The 21,035-nt window shown below is 37.4% G+C and overlaps 1 protein-coding gene across 1 annotated transcript in view; it reads right to left on the reverse strand.

The window, feature by feature from the left end:
• Positions 1–5,779: 5,779 nt before the first annotated feature.
• MYO16 (myosin XVI) overlaps positions 5,780–21,035 on the reverse strand; it is a gene marked incomplete at its 5' end in the record, with an annotated part of 129,700 nt that continues 114,444 nt past the window's right edge. Inside the window, 2 exons of the mRNA XM_009645751.2 lie at positions 5,780–6,013; positions 19,641–19,732. Coding sequence (XP_009644046.1) covers positions 5,780–6,013; positions 19,641–19,732 — 326 coding nt within the window. The remainder of the gene's footprint in view (positions 6,014–19,640; positions 19,733–21,035) is intronic.

The following is a 21,035-nucleotide window of genomic DNA, read 5'->3' on the forward strand; positions in this document are numbered from 1 at the left end:
CCTAATGGTTTGTTCACATCTGGACAGTGCGAAAGTTCCATTCCAATTCCCATTTTCCAGAAATATTTCAGTAATTTATATTAAGCAGTAATTAGAAAGAGCCTGGAGCACATTTCTCCCCTTTCTTTGGGAGTGTATGACAGATTCAGCACTTTTCTTTCTGTAGTCTAATGAATATCAGGAGACAGGTGACTACATATCCATGTAGACTGAGAAGGGGCTAGAGCCCAGATAAAAAACAGTGAGGGCACAAGCATTAGCTAGTAGCTGTCACACGAACATTGCTATGATGGCAATATACCTGTGCTTGTCAAATTTTCCCTGTTGATGCTTCTAAGGACCTCAGCAGTTCTCCTGCATCTCAAAACAAATATTCATTAGCATGGTCTTTTCAGAGAAGAGTGGATTTATGAAAAAGTATGTCTGTGAAGAGTTCAAATTATGTGTAAATTCAGATTGCATCCAAGAAACAATTTCAGCTGGAAAAGAAAAGGTGAAAACCATGTTGAAAATACTGAGATATTCTATTTCAGTATTTTTAAAGGAAAATGTTTAATTTAAAAAACTAAACCTAAACGTTATGCTGTAATGTCATTTAACCACTTTTTTTTTTTTTCATTATAAAAGTCTGTTTGAAAAGTAACTTAAGTTGACAGGCAAGGAAATAAGAAAGGGCTAAAGGGATTTTATTCACATATATAAGAAGCAAAACAAGCTACTTAAGGTTGAATTAAATACTTCTAGCTAATTCAAGATGGTTTTTCTTTGTTTACTGTTAGAAATCCTCAAAAAAATCCAAACATGACTAGACAAAATTTTTGCCTAAAAGACTTCACAGCCAGCTCCAGCATACATTCATGTGGTCAGGGACATGGCCAAACCACAGGTGGAAGGACAGGCAGTCTTTGCTAATGATCTGATTAAAGGGATTTTATTCACATATATAAGAAGCAAAACAAGCTACTTAAGGTTGAATTAAATACTTCTAGCTAATTCAAGATGGTTTTTCTTTACTGTTAGAAATCCTCAAAAAAATCCAAACATGACTAGACAAAATTTTTGCCTAAAAGACTTCACAGCCAGCTCCAGCATACATTCATGTGGTCAGGGACATGGCCAAACCACAGGTGGAAGGACAGGCAGTCTTTGCTAATGATCTGATTCTCACAGCCATGGTATAAGCCAGCACTGGGATTTATTTATTTCTTCTCAAAATGAAAATCCTGAGTATACAGAGAACAACAAAACTGGAAGAAAAGCATTTCTTTATACGCCCTTCTGTTTTGTTCAGATACTGTCATATAGTTATGCTCAGGTGGTGTTTTCTTCTTAAAAGCTATATATTCAAAACACAAAGCCATGAAAAGTTCGATACCATTCTAGAAAACTGACTTGTACAGAGTGTAATTACATTTGTTATTTAACAAGCGAATGGCAAAACTTATTTTACGTTCCTCAGAGCATTCCAGATATTAGCAGGCTTTATAGAGATAAGAATAATGGGATTACTAGGGATCTCAATATTATAAAGCAGAATTAAAAACTACAATGAATATGGCTATTACTATCACTTTAGGACTATGCTACAACCTATTATGCTTTCTTAGCAAGTTAATGAAAATCTTTGTCCCACACACAAAGGATCTGCAATATAATAAAGTTATTAATGAAAATAAGTCAACCTTTTAGAAGGAATAAAAAGGATCACTGGCAAAAAGGGAAATGTAATTCACTTATTCAACAATCATTCTATTGTTTTGTAAACAATACAGATTTTTAAAAGGCTTATCATTTCATGCTGTCCACAGATCTTTTGTAAAATATTGGTGCATGTATTCCTCTGAACATCTAAATCAGTTTTTAAAAGGAAAGTTTTGCTTATAATCTGCAATAGGAATGTAACTACAGCAACTAAAAAACACCAGGTGCTATTTCAGGAGTTATGAGTAAGGTTTACAAGCTTTAAAAATTTCTCATGCCAACAGCTGTTGTTTTTCTTTTATTGTGGTTTAATACAGTTTTAGAATTCCCTTGGCCTTAAGACCAAGTGTAAAACATTTCTGGTTCTTCTTACCTTATACTGAAGGACAGGCTAATTTGTTAGAAGTTTTGTTTGTTTCACATATTAAAAATTAAGCAATAAGGCACAATGTGGAGGAGTGATTATCTGATGATAACCCCAGCTTCCTGAAATTGCTTTATTGCAAATATAAATATATTTCAGATTGTTCATTGGATATTAAGGGCATTAGCATGCTCATAGAGTTTAATCTTTCCCTTTAGAATATTAAATTCATAAGGCTTTTTTTTTTGTCTAAGCTATTTTTTAATGTGCAAGAGAGGACTTCATATACTCAAGAAATACTGTAATTGGCTGGTGCATACTCTGCTGGGGAGATTAATTTACGAGCGCCGTACAGTTCTCCTAAAACTACTTCTCAACATTTCAAAATGTCAATAGTATATTTTCCCAGTCCTGTAAACACATTTTGATACACAATATAAACTTTAATGGTAGTTTTAAGACACCTCTGGGGGTATGGGTATTTAAGCAATAAGACACAGTGGGGTGTGAATTATGGTATAATAATTCCCTACCAACTGCATTGTTAGGCATGAGGCCAAAGGCCAAGGGACCAATGAACACACGAGGTGTGAATTATGACATCATAAGTCACACTCTGGAGTGTCTTACTGCCATTAGAGAAATATTTAAAACATGTTTTAACAGAAATACTTTATTCCTATAGTACTATATTTTAATGGAATACCCTAAAAAATCCTCCCACGTAAAAAGTTAGCCATGACATAACCTGGAATTAGTAACAAAATTGAAAAATAAAAAGGTCTCGTATCTTCTCATATTTAGTTTGTTGTATTGCACATGCTTTAAGGAAGAGCCCCAGAAAACATGTGTCTTACCCAAGTTTGCAAAAAATAGAACAAAGACCTTCTGCACAGGAGGGAATAATCTGCTTTGCCCTTTGTCTGGAGAATCAGATTGCCTGAGTCAGGTTTGTACTGGCTTCTCCCTTGTAACGGTATTGACGCAACTGCTAGAAAATCTACACACCTTTTTTTCCACACTTGGTTCATACTGCTATAATAGGGCACAACACAGAGTTTGAACGAGGAGCAAAAATGTTCCTCGGACCCCATTTGAGCTCCTGCAGCTGAGGCTGATGACTGCTCTAAGACAGCTTTTAGTAAGGATTGCAAATGGTATAATGTGCATCTATACAATTTCCCATTTTAAACTCCATTTTAAACTCCACTCGACAAATGTATTCTCTCCCCTCTGGGTACTCCCACATTACAAGTGCAGCAATGACAACAGCGTTGGGAGATGCACACGCTCACCTTGTGAGCAGCCAGCTCGGTGACTGGTAGCAAGCTCGCTGCCACGGCAGGGATCTTGGCATGATCCAAACTGGCTTCTCAGACAGTTTTTACAGCTTGCCCTAAACCTCCAGGCTGCTGTGGATTGATTGCTACCAGCCACCAAGCCAGCTCGTGAGCATTAGAGTTAGCAATATGATAGAGCTTATGAGAGGGCTCTTTGCCAGGCCCATTTGAGGAGCGATAAGCCTGAGGGCACGTTGGCATGTCCCGGTGCAGTGAGGTGTTCAGGATGGCTAAGCTAGCTGGGTAGATGTTGTTAATGGCTATGTATAGCAATGCTGCGCCCTGTGAAAGCAATGTAGTTGCAAGGTCAGGTTAATTAGCTCTCTTGCATCCAGTTCTGGAGCCATTTCATTCCACTTTCACTCAGGGATCTCTGTGTGTCCCTGGTTATCTGAGCAAAAAGGTGGACACCTCAATTCTTCCAGGCAAAGCCACATTCTGACATAATTGCTTAGCAGGTGAGAGTTGTTTTCTGCATAACCTCACAGTGGTCATCTGCCCCTCCTGGGTAAAGTCATGATCTATGGCCATTGACATCAGCTGAAGGTAACATTCAGAGTCTAGCGTCCCTGCTTCTCCATTAATTAAAAATGGGTCATCTTATAGAGAGGACTTCTGTGAAGCTAACGGTGGTAACAAGGTAAAATTCTGAGCTAACCTGGTGTCTCCCCTTCCTTGTCCACCCAAACATCTATTTTAATCTCCAGCAAGAGAAGGTGCTTAATTCTGCCTACAGCTTGATGATACTCATGGGAACAATTTGAGTTTTGCTACTTCCCTGTAAAAACAAACAAGCAAGCATGTGATTGCTTTTTGCCATTCAGCCTGCTTGAAGCTTCTGTCAAACGTGATGGAAAAACCTACATCTCTAAGCAGGTTTTTTTCCTTTCCCAACAACTTCCAACCAAGCGTGAGCTCACTTTTATAAACCTAGCTGACATTTGAAAATATTAGTTTTACATCCACTTGCAAAATTACAAGCACTTTTTCCTGGATTCCAATAGGAATGGGGCAAACAGCCAAGAAGAGTGTTTCACACTGGCTCTACATACTCCAAGAACTTAAAATAAGCAGCCCCTGACAAAATACCTGTGTATATATATAAATTACACCTTTTAGTGGCAAAGCAGTATTTCAAAGGCTGCTGATCAGTAGCTAACAAGTTTCCAGCAGCATGTTTTTCATAAATTAACGTTACTGCTCAGAACTCATGTCCACCAACTAGAATGCTCCAATTTCTGAAACCATGTCATTACATGAAATTTGAGGTATAAATGCATCACTGTACCACCATAAGGACATAAGCCTTTGATATACCCTTCTCCATAAAGCCTTCTGGCTTGTAACAGTAAATCACAGCCCTATTTTCATACCTCATTACCATTATGTATCTTTCCACTGACACCTGACCTTACGCATAATCAGGTATGAATTTCAAACCATACTTGTAATATAAATGAGTGCCTCATTATTTTACATAACCCAGAATGAAATAAGATTTGAGATGTAACTGCAGCATTCACAGTTCACACATGCAGAAACACAGGTTCACTGAGAAGTCATGCTCTCTAACTCATGACTGTGAACAGCATCAAATCACACCAGCATATAGGAGCTTTGCAAGAATTTCAGGGTTGGATTTTAGAAAGGATATTGCCAGTTCTGAAAAAAACAACACAGTGTTGAAATTGTTTGGTATGTTGTTAAAGATAAACTATGAAAGAAAAATGCGAATACTGAATTTATTACCTGTATTTTGAAGAAAGAACAACAGCACCAATTGCATAAAGTTATAAAACACCAGTAATAAACATGTAAATAATCTTCAGGTTCGCAACGCCAATGGAACACAGACATCTACAAAGAAATATATATATGTATACATGTAATATAATAAAAACATTCATTAGGGAACAAGAAACATCATATTTTTGTACTATATAAAACAGCTGTACAGTGTGCACACAGACTTTCCTGATCTTTCTAAAATGCCTGTCAGTCACTTCTCCCCGTCGTTATTTGCTTGGTGTAATTTCTTCGTTGTCCACGGGAGAACTCTAAGTGACCGCCTTGTACTTTCAGACTAAGTACTTATAGTGCAGTTTGTCTCCATATATATATACACACACGCATACATATGTGTTCTCACAGATGCACACATATATGTATATGTGTATATATATGAAAAGAACAAACACACACATGTACATGTACACACGACAGATCTAAATAGCTCCTCCATCCTGTGCTCTTGAATGAGTGCTGATAAAAAAATCCCTGCACACTTTGTGAAGGGAAGAAAACTTGCTGATTGTGCAGATTGAAGTCATTAGATGGTTTCGTTCCTAACAGTCTGCAAACACACACAGCCGAATCACATGGTGCTATCCCATATGCCTGAAGAGAGTCTGTTGCAGGAGGTATCTTCTACCTTCTTCAGCAGCGTTGGTTTTTTACAAGGGGGTGGAGGTGGGGCTGTGATTCTTTGCTCAGTGTTGTGCAAGATTTGCTGCCAGTCTTCTCTCTCTTCACACAGCTTTCTCCTCCAATCTAGAAGCTCTTGCAGAGCCACACTCTCATTCTCTGAAAGTCTAAGCTGATGAATAACCTGTTCGTAAGCAGGAAATAATAAAAAAGGTGGATAAAGTTAATTCTCCTGGCAGTGTAGAACTGCAACATCCACGTTGAACAAAATTTCACACAGGCTTCTCTGCCTCTTTTGTCATGGATGTAAACCTGTGGGTGTTTTCTTATGTCCTCTGTAAAGAGCCCAGTGACATGTAAAATGATGTATAAATGATAATGACTTTCAGCAAAATAACCTTTCCTTGAACTCATGAGGTGTTTTGTGCTGCCAAGCCCCGTGCAAGGAGGGAAGCACCTTCTGCTCTCCATCCATTATTTGCAAAGGGCACCAAGCTTACCCACACATTCTGGTGGGATGATGAACAGAGACTGCTACCGTCTGCCCTGGCTTAGCCATGTTAGATGGTGAGAGGCTGTGAGTGCTCCCATTCCAATATTTACAATTAAAGAAATAAACAGATGCATGTGGGTAAGCACTCAAGTTCTACACTTTTGCTGAGGGGAAGCTGCTCTCATTTGTACTACATACAGCTGAAAGAAAATAGATCAAACCACCCTGTTAATGATTTGAAGCAACCTTGTCTTCCAAAAGGGTTTAAAACTTTATGCTTAACTCGCTGCCTCCCACTCCCCATTTATCATTCTTTACACTGAAAATAAAGAAAATTAAAGATTTAGAATTGCCTTATTTCAATCTCATGCCTGAAAGTAATGGAACTGAAGTTGTATGAAGCAGGTGCCAAAAATGAAGCAAATGGAAAAAACTCCCCTTTGTCAGCAAGGTTACATGAACACAATCCTCTGAAACACACAAACCAGACTGCCTACAGTGATGAGTGTCCATATTTCTAACAACTTGGTCTCAAAACTGTTGTCATATAATATTGTCATACTCATAAAATATTCCTTTACATAGAGCAATTAGCAGCTGCAGGAGTAGCAAGATTTTGCCCCTAAATGTAAATACCCAAATGGCCATAACCAAGAAACTATAACTTGTTTTGCTGCTTAGAATTAGTAATGCTACTTGTCACAGATAGTTGTTATCCTTAGAACCAGGGGCTGGTCCTTGTCTTCCTTCAGAGAATACATTAACAACTTAAAATGTAGCTTCAATTGGCCTGAAACTATAAATTCATCTTGAAATACCCAAACAGTTCAGTACTAGATTCATAATCCACCTAGAATAAACTGTTCCTTCCCATTTAATTTTTCTGTTCCAATGATTATTTATTTTGTTCAAGTCAGTTTGAAGCCCTCATGACAGCACAAGTCCATGAAGCTATGAAGTCCACCTCACCATCCTTTAAGACCTACTTAACATCTATGCAGTACAGCAGCACCTAGAGCAGGTACTGAGATTCATTCACTTGGGGATATTCTGCAGCAGAACTGGCCTAGCTGGGGAATATGAACCAAACCCACCATAACAGCTAATGGCCCATGGCCCTTACTCTGCTACCTTCCTTCTTAAGGACCTCACAGGGCCACCTGTAAGAGGCAGCCATGATGTGACTAAAATTCCCATACTTCACCTCACACAAGGGGCTCATGTGAGAAGTATGGTTATGCTTTTCAGGGTTGCATTTATAATCCTTGTGATAATGAGAGATGGCTGTGTGCTAGTTACCATGATAAAGGAATTGATATGCAGTGCCCTAAAATGCTCATGCGACACCACGCATGTGGTTGGTTCCACTTGCAAGGAGGGCTGAGTGACACTTCTGTCACTGATGGGCAATGAGTTTCCCAGGGTAGAAGACTTTGCTATTGCCTGTGGCTCCTGCTGTTCCTTCATGGAGCAGCAGTTACCTGGCTACAAAGGCTTACACAGGCTTTATACTGCTGCTTCAGTTGTGCCCTGTGCAAGTCAGCCCTTGCACACGTGCTGTCAGAGAAGGAATGAGCCTTCACATGGAGATGCCTGAAGATGAGTAGGGAATCTACTTAATTGCTGGTTGGCTGATACTTCAAAGAGAAATGCATTAACCTATATAATGTCTTAATAAAAGGTATTATAATTTCAAGTACAGTTGAAAATTCTGCATTTTTAAGAAAAAAGAAGAAAGACGGAAAGTGTTTGAAAGACTTCATTGAAGAATGTTTTGGTTCCATCCCAGTCGCATACCACTATGAAATCAAAAACCTCTTTGCATTTATGTTTACACAAAATGCAATGGGGCATCTCAGCAACACAAAGGAAAATGAAATGTTCCACAGATATTGTTAGAGGGATAACAGAGACTTCTTGTGTACCAAAATGCATTACCTTTTTTTTTTCTCTTCTTTTTTTTTTTTTTTTTTCCAGTGTGGGTAGGAAACATCAGAAGACAAATGAAAAGATTGTAATTAGAAACAATAATTGGAAAAAACAAAGAACAAATACAGACAGACAGGTCAGGTAGTTCCTATAGTTCCTTTAGAACAGGCATGTAGTTTGGGAGGCACTGCAGCTTACTGTGGCCAATTTCTATACATTTTTGTGCATTTAAATTATGGGCATAGCCCAGTTTAGAAAACAGGTAGATTGGAATCCAACCTTCCCAATTTAGACACCTTATTTGCATCTACATTTTAGGCATTTCATAAACCTGTATTGGACACGCTTCTCAGAGCATCTCAGGCACTGGAACCCACAACAAGCAAGCTGTGTTAGACTGTCATTGCAAGAGTTGCATATGAAAGAGTTTCAGAGATAAATAATCAAAGATGTGCCTGAACACTGGTAGATAAGTATACTTATAAGAAAGCAGATATTTTGAAACTCTGTGTTACTGGATGTGCTCAGGTGATAAAAGTGTGATAGCGGGACTCTAATGAAGTACGGAGGAATTTTCAGTTTTGAAAGATGGACAAAGTGAATAGAGAGCGCCACTACTATTCTAAGAAACATAAAGGCACACAGGTGCAGGGTGAAAAGCAAGCACAATTTGCCTGGGCAAGGCAACTGACAAGTGCATCCTATTTATAGCATATAGGCACTGAAGAAGCTTTATTATCCCAACCCTGTTTATGCAAGCTGTAAATTAAAGTTGGGTCAGCAGTTTCACTATAGAGCTCATTTTCCAGCGTATAGTGGACAAATGTTGGTCCAGTCCACTAATAGGTGTACATCTTTTATTGTATTTTTTAATCAAGGATGGAAAAATATCTCAAATCTTCATTCATTATGAGATTGATCTGGTAAGCAAGCTGGAAAAAGTTTATATTTCAATCTGGATGAAGGACATGTAGAAATGCAGTGGAAATGAAATGGGGAAAATGCACAAGAAATGGCAGAGCTTTAAAGGAATCAATTCATTTAGTTAAATCTATTTGAATAACATGATATCTTTACTCTTTTCCATTCATGATTAGACTTGTGACAAGCTAAAGATTTGTTATACATATTCATTATAGAAAAGATTTGCTGAATAATTTTACATGAAGCACAATGTAAGACAGGAAGCTATGTTTCTTCGTTATTATTCTATATCCTGAACAGGTATTTTGTGAAGGGTGAATGAGGTGTGGAGGAACTACTTTAAGACTACTGATCTTTTCAATGAACACTGAACAAACAACTTCAACCATGAAGGTGTAGAGATGTAGACCAGGATTTTCCTATTCAAAGTCAATGGTCAATCAGATATGGGCAACGTAGCATTTGGGCTAGACCCACAAAAAAATATAGCATTTGAATACCTAGCATTTAACAGCCCTGCCATCTGGTGAAAACACCATCCCCGTGTTTGGTATCCAGAGTCCTTACTGAGCAAACAAGAAAAGCTGAGGTGTCAAAGACAGTGACGCACAAGAGAAGAGCATGTGGAGTTACCAGAAGAGCATGTACAGTTACTGAAACTAGTCATTGGTAATTGAAATGGATTGAAGCAGTTAAACAAGATCCATATTTTCCACTGCAAAATACGGCAAGATGAACAAAACAAACTTGTAATGATCCGCCCAGAGAAGAGATCCCAGGATTCATTCCTCCCACCTCACAGCCCAAACTATCAGACTGCAGAAGCAAGTGGTCTCCTCTTGGCACTAGGGTTTTTAGTTGGTGACAGAGCACCGATGGCTTGGTTCCATCAGGACATGCATGGAAGGACTTTCACCATTGTCTAGTGGTTAGAGCATATTGGGAAATCAGAAGATGTGTATTTGACTTCTCTCAGGTTAAGGAAGAGGCTGAGTTCCCTCATGCTGAGAGGACACTGAGACTACAAGAGGTTGACTCTGAGTGCAAAGAAGTACTTTGGCTCCTGTGCTTTGTGCTGTCCATGAGTGATAAGTATGCTAAAGCAAATCCTTCAAAGTGAGTCCCTTGTGGTTTTAGCAGACAAGAGAGAGTGAGGACAGAGCACTTTGGCTGTACATTGGTAACCATGAAAATCTTAGAGCACCATTTTACCTACTGAGCTATACACATTTAAGTATTGTATAGTCATTGGAGAATGAGCCCCTGAATTGCCTTCTGGATTTAGGCTTCTAAATTCTGCCTAACTTTTACTTTACGGCCTAAAGCAGACATACCAGATTTCAACTTTGTCTTAGAATCAAGATGAGCTGCTATAAGTAAATAAATTATTTTAATTATAGTCTTATTTCTTAGGCTAGTTAAAAATTTCAGTGAGTTTTTAATCATGGGAAGTTGAAGGTTTCACATTGTAAAATCATTTGTGACAAAAGGTATGCCAGATAAAAGATTAATAGGTCCATTTAAAATTAACTTTAATTTGAGTTATTTAGAGATTTGGCTCTAGAATAACAGGAAATTCATTCTGCACTAAAAGATCAAATGCTATAACTTTACAGAGGATATTCTATAACATTCAGAATTAACAAAGAGCTTATACTGTCTATTTGTCTGTCAAATGCAACCCAGTCTTAATCATCAAGCTATGGCTAAAGGACTCATTAAACTGTCTGCCAAACAGAGATTTATTAATTTGCATTAGTAGATTCTTTTCAGTATTTCACCTCATTTTGCTCTCTTCCTGACCAAATGTAGGGTTTACCTTTTCAAAAATATGTGCATTGTACTCTAGTCATTTTTTTGGTCATTTGTGATTGCACTGTTATTTCTACTACTATTCACCAGAAAATGAAAAGAAGTATTTAATTACATTCTTGGATGTTAAAGCATACACATAATTTTCTTTGCACAAAATGTAGCTCTTTTTATGTTTTATTACAGCTCTTTTTTAGTTGCTTCTGCAAGTTTTAGTAAAATTCCTGAGTATAGACATTCAAGCACAACAGAAAACAGATTTTTAAATCACAACACAATTCAAGGACATGGATAAGGTATAAACCTGTGCTCCTGAGACATTTGCATGAGGTACCTAGTCCATATTTTCCCTTCACAGAAATATTGCCAATTATTTTCTTTAATAGATTTGTCAATGTTGGTTCTTTAAAGTAACTGTCAGTAGATGCTCAAAATTAATTATTACAGCATTATTATGTTTCTTTTCCATTAGTGTTTTAAATTGTTAGTAAAGTTGAGGTCCCATCATGGAATCCATGGGGAGATTGAGCCTAGAACAGCAATGATTTTACCTTTCTAAAAAATTTGATCAGGCTCTAAAGTGAATTATACAATAGATGTAAAATATTGATGATAAATTATCATTATTATCTTAGAAATGGAACCGCCTTGACAAAGCCCATGTTTTTAATCTTCTCCAGTTTGTAGACTGCCTAAAAATGTAAAGCAGAACAAATTTCAGCCAATAGGTGACTCACAGTTATCTTTATTAGAGCCCTCAAGAGCAGTTCACAAACCCCAGTGGGCCTCCTGCAGATCATCAATCTTAAAGACAGAAGTGATCAGGATGTTCTCACCTCTCATTTCAAAATTAAAGGCACAATTTCATTCAGTAATTCTGGAAATAATTCTGACCGTGTGCGATTATTAGCAAGACCAACACATTTTGATACAACCTGTGACAGGCATGCATCTCTCTCACAAAAATGTTTCTAACTCATTTTAATGGCTTCATCTTTCTCTGTTTTCTTTTTGTATCTGATAGGCCCCTACACCGGCTGCCTCCAAACATGCATGTCACATCTTTCTTCCAAACTACAGGACAGGAACACTGCAACCTCTCAAAAAATCCTCACCCTTCAGGTTCAAACAGATATGTTTTGTTTTGTTTTGCTTTGCTTTTTTTTTTTTTTTCCTATGTTACAAAAAAGCATATATCAGGAAAGGATTGCTTTGTCATCAATTCTTGAATCAAGGAAAAAAATCTGTCTGCCTACATGTTATTTACCAATACAATACTCATTTAAAGATACAAGGGGAAAGCACACAGTAAACCAGGGGTGTGTTAAGAAGCCTAGGCAAGCATTCAACATAAATCAAATCAATATGTAAATTTGTGTTTGATTGGGAAACCTGCATTGGCCATGTAAGACCCCAGCAGGGAGTAGAGAGCAGCTATGATAAATGAGTTTACATGCTTCTAAATTCCAATTAAAAATCTTCAACTACAAATGTACCACTGGGATCCCAGCTGATTCATGGTATTGTCTCGTGAATGCTGGGACACGGGTTTGTTTTTTTTTTGCAAATGCAGATCCACTGGATGTAATAACTTGATATGTGATATGCAACAATAAAGTGATTTTAGTTAATTGTTCTTTTAAACTACTGCTGATTTTTCTTTGTGTTGGAGCAACCTTACAATCTCCAAAAATAAAACTCTCCAAACGGATGGCAAATGGGTTTGTTGGAAACGAGAAAAATGGCAAAGAAGACAAGTGCCCTGTCTGGTGCAAATCTGAAACTGCTCTGGAGGAGGTATGCCAGCTTAAATAGAGTTAAACATAAGATCCATAATTTTTATATACATATATATATATTGCATTTTCTTTGTTCTAAACAAGAAAATATTTTTTCTCTCTCAGTTAAAGTGTCTTATTACATCGAAAGAATAAACTACCTTCAGAACAAGTGTTATACAGATGACATACCAAAGGAAGTTATAACTTTGCTGATATTTAAAAATTGGGGTAATCTCAAAAGTAACTTTGTATTTAAAATAAAACTAAATAGGGACTACATTTCTGAACAAAATTGGATCACCACAAGCGTCAGGAAGAAATGCTTCCCCTTCTGACAAGCATTTTTCAGCTATCTGGATTTTTTGAGGGACAGATTTAATTTTCTTCCAAACATCAGTCATGGGGCAATGGTGGAAGCAGGATTTTCTGGTGTCAAAGACCACGCAGGCACAAGCTTCTTTGATTGCCCAGTCCAGCCCTCTGCTATCACATGGCATTTGGAAAGCTCTCAAGCTTCATCAATTCCACTGTTTGCCTTGGTTTGGCTTTCTGAAAGGATTTTCCAGAAAAAATCATGAAAGAAAAGTCCACTAAAGATTACTAGCTACAAAATGAACACTGCCGCCAGAAGGCCCTGCCTCACAGACCATTGGGAACTGAGAGATGGCACTGGCCAAGGGGCACCCCGAAGCTCTCTGTTTTCTTTCTGTTTTGTTTTGGTTTTTTTTTTCCACAGCCTTTCAACAGCAAAAGGGCCTCAAATGTGTAGGGAGCTGACTGTGGCATCTACTGGTTCAAAGAGGAGAATCTGCGCTTCCACTTTTGGAGGCCACAGAAGTCAGATCTAGGACATACTTGCTGAGAAGGGGGGCATCAGCCCTCCAAAAAGCCCTTGATACAGAAACAGAAGATATTGTACCCATTGGTGAGTTTATACTATGCGTTACCTCATACCATTTAGTCTATAAGGCACATGGTTTTGACTGTAAGTCTTCTAAAAATAAAGCTGCACTGTGTTATAAGACCTGATTTTTCTCTGTATGTGACATGATAAAGAGAATTCTTTGACATTACTGTCAAAACAATAAACAAAACACAGTTCAGGGGGATATACTGATTCAGATCAATGATAAATATATAACATTCTATGTCCTCTCTTGGACGCTGTGTGTTTACAAAGGCATTAGTGATCTTTTTTATTACACCAGACTTGTTTGATTGCCACGATTTGCTTCAAAGATGATCAAAGATTACTTCCAGCTAATAGGCAAACACGACAGACATTAATAACGAATGTTAGAGCCCAGTGTTTAGAACTTTGACAATGGGCGGGGGGTAGCAACACATTGCATTCTTGACTATTCTTTTTTTTAACTTTTGAACAGGAGAAGTGATTGGCAACAAATATTAAATCAAGTAGGAACAAAGAAGGCCCTTGAAACTATAATGAATATGCAGCTCTTTCTGAGGGAAGAGACTGCTGGAAGCAATGAGATTTCATGAAATAAGAGCTATGGCTTAAGCTATAATGAAACAATAAATACATTCTTCACGAATATGAAAAGACATTTCCAATTTTTCATTGTCAGGTGTTGGCTCCTATATTACTGCAATCTGCCAACCTGCACTATGGGGTTTAAACAAAATGGAAGAGATAAGACTGCAGATTTTTTAATATAACAATATGTGAAAAAATAACCATAATTTTTTATCTTACCTCTTTGAGCACGTGACAGATAAAACATGTTTCACAAGTGGGTAACCAAAATCTTACGCCAGGGTGTATTCTATGTCTGATATTACTTAACCTACTGGGATGGCAAGCTGTTTGCTTATTTGTGTCTTGTTCTGGGAGTATTTCCATAGGATGCTGAATGCATATGACATCATCTGATTACAAATAAGCCAACATTCAGCCCTTAGAAAGCTAAACTGCACAAAGAGGCTTTGTACCTTTTAGTGGGGAATTTTCTACCTTTCTTCTCGGATGGCTGAATCTTCAGGAGACTATGGTTGCAAACTAACTTGCGTACAAAGCAACCCTATAAATGTAGGTCAATTATTGTAATTATTTTTGTTTTATGGAACATAAAAGATCGCATTGATATGTGTAGGAAGATGAATATTTTGTCTATTTGGAACATCGCATAGACTTTCTACTTTTTTACTCCTTTTTTACTCCACCACCCTGTGCTCTGTTCTTGGTTCTTTCCCCACCTGTTTTTCTTATCTTCCTTTTAGTTGTTTTTCTCATTTCTTTCATTTTTTTTCTTCTCTCTGGCTTTTGCTTCTTTACTCTTTCTCAATCCCCTATTTGATTTTACTATTTACGTTCTCTCTCAGTCATTTTATTCTTCCTCCAACCTTACTTCTCTTAATCATCCTTTATCTGGTGCCTGTTTTACTCCCCACTCCCACCCCCCACACACGCTTATTATCGCTCTAGTCTTTAATCTGCCCCTCATTCCCATCTGTTCATTATCTCCAGGTTGTCCATCTCATCCCGTTACAGACAGACCATGTTGCTTCTTGCTGCCCACATAAGAAATAAGGAGTCTTTAAGCTGGCCTGCTTTTCTGCTTTCCACTGTGTCTTTCTCACACCACATCCCACTTAGTAGTGAATGTTAATAACAACTTTAAAATATTTTTACCAAAAGTATAAAATATACAGTCCTGGATCTGTGAAAAAGAAGACGACAGGGCCGCTTAGCTTTTGTGTGAGGTGCCAAAGATACAGTCTTGCTTTTGTTGACTCGATTTCATCTTGCTGCTGTTGCTGACATTCCAAAGAACTTACATATTTCAACAGTCTTTATGCTCTATCTTTTAACCATACACACTCATAGGAGCTATTGAGAACAGAGGAAGCAATAAATACAGTCTGGAGAAGAGACCCCATTGGAACTGAGAAATACTTTGTGTGGAAGAAAAAGAGCACAGAGGTAATATTTTATAAAGCTTTTTTATTTTAGAGGAGGTTTTGGGGTTTAGAACCTGCTAAGCAATTTCAACATTTGTGGAATCTCCAGTATGCTTTGGGATCGTTTCCTGGAGTGTAACTGAATAGAAATTACTCTTAGTCATAACAAAATTTTCTGTCTAAGCAAGATTATGGCACAAATGACCAGAAGAAACATCTCTTCCATTTTGGTGGTTTCCTTGCCTCCGAAAGGAAATTATGGGATAAGAATTCAAGACTACAGATCTGGGCACATTTGGAGGTCCCAAACTGTTCAAACAAATCACTGAAGCAATTTGAAATTATAGGCTTTTAAATTATTTTAAATCAGTAATTTTAAAGTTTGGAAAAGGACATTTCCTAGTTTTCTGCTGTTCAGGGAGCAAGAGGTGCAGCACAGCTACCAAAAGGTTTTCTGCAGAAGCTGAGTTAGATGCAGTCTTTGCAGCTGATATATGTGGATTTAGTCACTAAGAGCAAAGTAGGTTTTCTTGTAAGGGTAGATTAGGATTGGTTTTTGCTTTATCATTTTACTGTAGATTTCTAGTTTACATTTTGAAGATTTCCTTGACTAGAATGTTTTGGTTTACAAGGAAAGCACAAAATACATGGAAGCTGGTGAAAAGAGTATGTGTGACTCTTTGCTAACAAATAGTTTTCTCAGAGATCTATTATCCGAACAAACTAAAGCGCATGAAACTTGTTGATAACTGGTTTGACCCCTAAATCCATGCTTCAGTTTTCATCTTCACTGAGGATGAAGATGATGCTACAGGGTTATATCATATACATGCTTTTTCTAGCAGAAGACAGTTTTACTCCGTAACTTCCAAATAAGAAATATTTTGTTAGTATTTAAGAGTTTTTTTCAATTTTTTTTCTTTTTCATTTTAATACAAATTGACTCTTAAGTAACCATTGCCCTGGAAAAGTAGCATTTATGGCCAACAGTGAACTTCCTTTTTTTTTTGTTTTTTTTTTGTTTTCAGCAGCCTATACTTTAGAGATGATCAGTTAAGTTGCTGAGTTCACATCTGCATGATATTTTATACTTGGTAATTGCTTCCAAAAGTGTTTGTTAAAAGATTGATGCTTATGATGTATGTTGACAGATATTGAGCTGAAGTATTTGCTCTCTAAAGTGTGTAGGTTTGCAGTGTGCAGGAAGTACCAGGCAGTGATGTAGGTAATTATCACCTGATGTGACAACATGATGGTACCATAAGCCACAACGCCTAAACTTTAGTTGGACATATATGAGCCTTGAGACCCTGTGACAAAAATGAAATTAACTCCTGTCACTTCAGTAAGGAACTATCAGGGAGATATTAAAAAACCCCATAATATTGGAAGTCCTTGAAAGCTAATGAACCAGTTTCCTTTAGCTGAAATGACAGAGTGTCTGCCAAGAAATCCAAGGACCCCGTCTATGTTTCTCCCTCTAAAGCAATTAGTCAATCAGTACCTTCACAGATCTGTGAAACAATCTGTCCTATTTCATACGTCTGTGCAAGAATTACTTTAAAGTGATAAGGTTACCGCAGTGGAGCCTGGCAAAGACTTTTACAATAGGGTTGTACGCTGTTAGAGTCACCATCAGCATGCTAAGAAATGTCAGCTGTAATTAAAACCAATCATTTTCAAATATATGCCATGCTTTGGAAATGGTGAGGAGTGCTTTTTGCAGTAAGAATTCTCAGCCCTGTGTGCACAGACTTTTTCTTAAGATTTTTTTTTCTTTTTGTGGGAGGAAGATTTTTTTTCTTTTTCTTTTGGCAACACCACTTTGGGAGATGTTTATTCATTAAAACAATTGTATCGAAAATCACAGAACTGCAGATTTCTTCTCTAAACTTGTCACAGTTCTTATTGAGCTTGCATTTAAGGATTGTCCCTGCATGTAATTCTGAGTACATGGCACGGAATCTATTTTAAAGATTTGTGAAACACTCTGGCAAAACATCTATTTATTGAAAAGTGACATTTCAAAGTCCTGAATTGAAATTGTGTTCAGCTTTTGGCAAGTAGTTTTGGAAAAATAAGAAATACAAGTTTGTAAATGGTTAAAGACTTGCTTCTAAAATAAAGCATTTAAATGCTGCAGACTAATTTCACATAAGGATACAGTTTCCATTTGCAAAGACAAGAAGAAGATAATGGCTCCCCTGTACCCAGTTCATTTAATTCTCCATGTACTGCACTGATGCAGTAATTTAAACATGATCCTCCTTGATCCCAGGCAAGCATTTTAGCAACAGAGGTGTAAGGTGCTCCAGGACAACAGTGTCTCACTGTGTGAGGTTTATAACTGGAGTAGTGTCTGGGACTTGGATTTTTCATTCACTAGAGAGGGCTCTTTGCCCACTCTCATGGCTAATAAGTATTTGGTTGATCATTAAAAAATGTAACAGAGACAATTGAAAACATTGCCTCTAGTCATCTTCATAATCCCATGTCCTCATCCAGTATATTGATCTGGAGATAATAGACCTGTAAGTATTTTTCACAATATGGTCAAAGGACATTCTGAGAATCTGAGAGGTATGGTAATGGCAAAAAGATTTTTTATTGTGTGCAAGACGAGTATGTGCCTACATGTGCCGGGGCAGCTCTGGCTGACCTTATTTCTGTATCTGAAGAGATCTGCTGAGTGCTGCCTTGGCACAATTTGTCAATCCAGAATAGGCGCTGTAGTTATGCCTGTGCTTTGGACAGGGAGGCAGAAAAACAAAAAGTGAAGAATTTTGTACTTGTTTGCTCACATAGTTACTCAGTTAAAACCTATTGGTTTTCGAAGTTCTGTTAAGACTGAATATGACTCCTGTTGGAGTCAATGGCCAAACATTCCTTCACTTGGTTAGGGCCAGTATTTTGTTGTAATGAAATGCCAGCTGTCCCCTGCAGACAACACGTAGCTTTTAAATGTGATAAAGCACTTCACTTACCTTCCGGTAAAATAGTTTGGAAACTGTACCATTGGTTAATGAGAGGTTTCTGTTGAGGAAATTCCTCTCAGCTCCAACGTATATTCTCTTTGGACAATATTTGGCTTTACTGTAAAATTCTTACAGTCATCTCCAATAAAAAAATGACTCAGGACTACCCTTTTAGAAAAGTGGACTAAAGACATAAAGACAACAGAAGAATACATAATACCATTTAAGTGAAATGAAATAAAATTTCTTGAATGCCTTCATGCCTGAATTGGCTATTTAGAAATTAAAGTGTTTCATAATATATATAAAATGCTGAAAAAAGAATGAATAAAATATATTATGACAAATTTTATTCCTTTTTGTTCACTTAATGCACATCAAACTTAATTCTGTGTTGTTAATTTAAGGTGATATTAACTAAACAGAAATTTTAAAAGAACCGAAGTGCAAGCTTCACACTACCTCAGTACCTATTGCTGTTTAATTGATAACAAATTTTGATTTTAATTTTTACTTATTGATATTTGTATAAAACCAGCGAAGAGTGCATTTAAAGGCTCCACTGCTTTTATGTACAAAAGGATGATGTAATTATGCATTTGTTCCTATGAGGTTCATTATCATGCAACTCTTTCTGATATGAATAAATAACTTGAGGGAGATGATAGCATCTTGTTCCTCTCAGGATGAAGAGATATATCTCCTCCCTGAAAATAGCATCCTCACAACCAACAACAGTAAGTTTCATAAATTTTGAACTCTACTATGAGAACCTTTCAGGATGATTATCTTCCCAGCAAAAAAATGTTAAGAGTAAATTCATTATTGTCTGTAACCCAATACAAACCTGTAAAAGAAGTCTGCATTTTTCAACACCAACATCCAAATTTGAATCAAGTCAGCTTTCAACATGAAGCTACTATGATTTTTTTTTCTCCTTTACTGGTTCTAGTAGACTGTCAATGAAATATTTACCTGGCTAGTGTGGCTCTCCCTATGTCTTTGAATTGATGAGCCTGCCGTAGTGCTGGCCGACAGTCTTGAATATTCATTTTCCTCTGGTAAACCTAAAGCAGAACAATACTAATTTATAACCTGACATGTATGCATTGGCAGATTTCAGCATGCGATTCAAAAGACCTTGACATGCTTTACTAAAAAAGAATGAAAAAAATCACACATTTGCCTGGATATTTATTATTTCCATGCTTATTGAAACTGGAACAATTATTGTTTAACAAGTACAAGCAGCATCATAGGTATGCATGCTGGTTTACAGAAAGAGCAATTGTACTGAAGGAGCCCACAAATAAGACATTGCCTATACACTGGCCAGGGATTCCTCCTGCAATGCAGAAATCCCCGGTTCCTCTTCCCCTGGCTCCTTTTCATCACAGAAGCAATGCAAAAGGAATAGAAAACAGGCCTGCAGTCTGTTCTCAAATTAATGTCATTAGGTCACACAAGAAGTCAATAGTAGGTCCAGGTCTTACAACTTCATCTCCTCAGTACAGAGCTTTTTTTGTAATTCTTGTACTTATTGTGCACTCCATATGGGAATTAGCTGCCCAAAATTTAGCTGTTTAAAAAACAGTCATCCAGTGTAGAAGAGCCAGGCATCCACTCCCTCTGTAGTCAAGAGAAACAAACACCCCTGCACAGTGATCCTAGAACAAGGCTCCCTGCTGGCACTTCCCCATCACTTCTGCCAGAGTGGGAAGACCATTCACATAGGACTACAGAAGATCTGAAAGGCAGGATGAAGGGAAGCAAAGGCAGAAGCAGAAACACAGTGAGTCCATGATCGGTGTTATTAATCCCCTCACAAACTAGAATCACAGTCACCATGGTAGGTCTGGTATGCAGCAATTTTGGTATTGCTTTGTATACCATATATTCCAAATTTTCACACTACTAGGGAACCTATAAACAGCATATCACTACTCCTTCTTTAGTTAGCTGAACAGAGCTAGTCACCACAAGAAGAGGATTCATCCTGGTACGAGATATTCAAGTTGAATTTTTCTCAGTAGATCACCTGAGATTTACAAACGAGAAATGGATAACAACTAATCTGAAGTATTTGATTAGACTAGACGTCTACTTTTTGTGTCGCTGAAACTAAGTAAGGTGATTCTGGGCCTAGACATGTAACTTATCTAAGAAAAAATGAGGCAAGCCCCACTCTTTGCATGTTATACACAACTTAGAATCATAATGGAAACAATTCAAAGTTCAAATGCAATGAATCATAAACTACTTATGGGATTATGTACTGCGCCAGACAGTTCTGTTTCATGTTCATGTTCAGTTTCTTGTTCAATCACGAAACTGGCATAGCAACACACTGTAAAACATGCTTGTCTTCCA

The sequence above is a fragment of the Egretta garzetta genome, unplaced genomic scaffold (assembly GCF_000687185.1).
Source record: "Egretta garzetta isolate BGI_Z169 unplaced genomic scaffold, ASM68718v1 scaffold168, whole genome shotgun sequence".
NCBI lineage: Eukaryota > Metazoa > Chordata > Aves > Pelecaniformes > Ardeidae > Egretta > Egretta garzetta.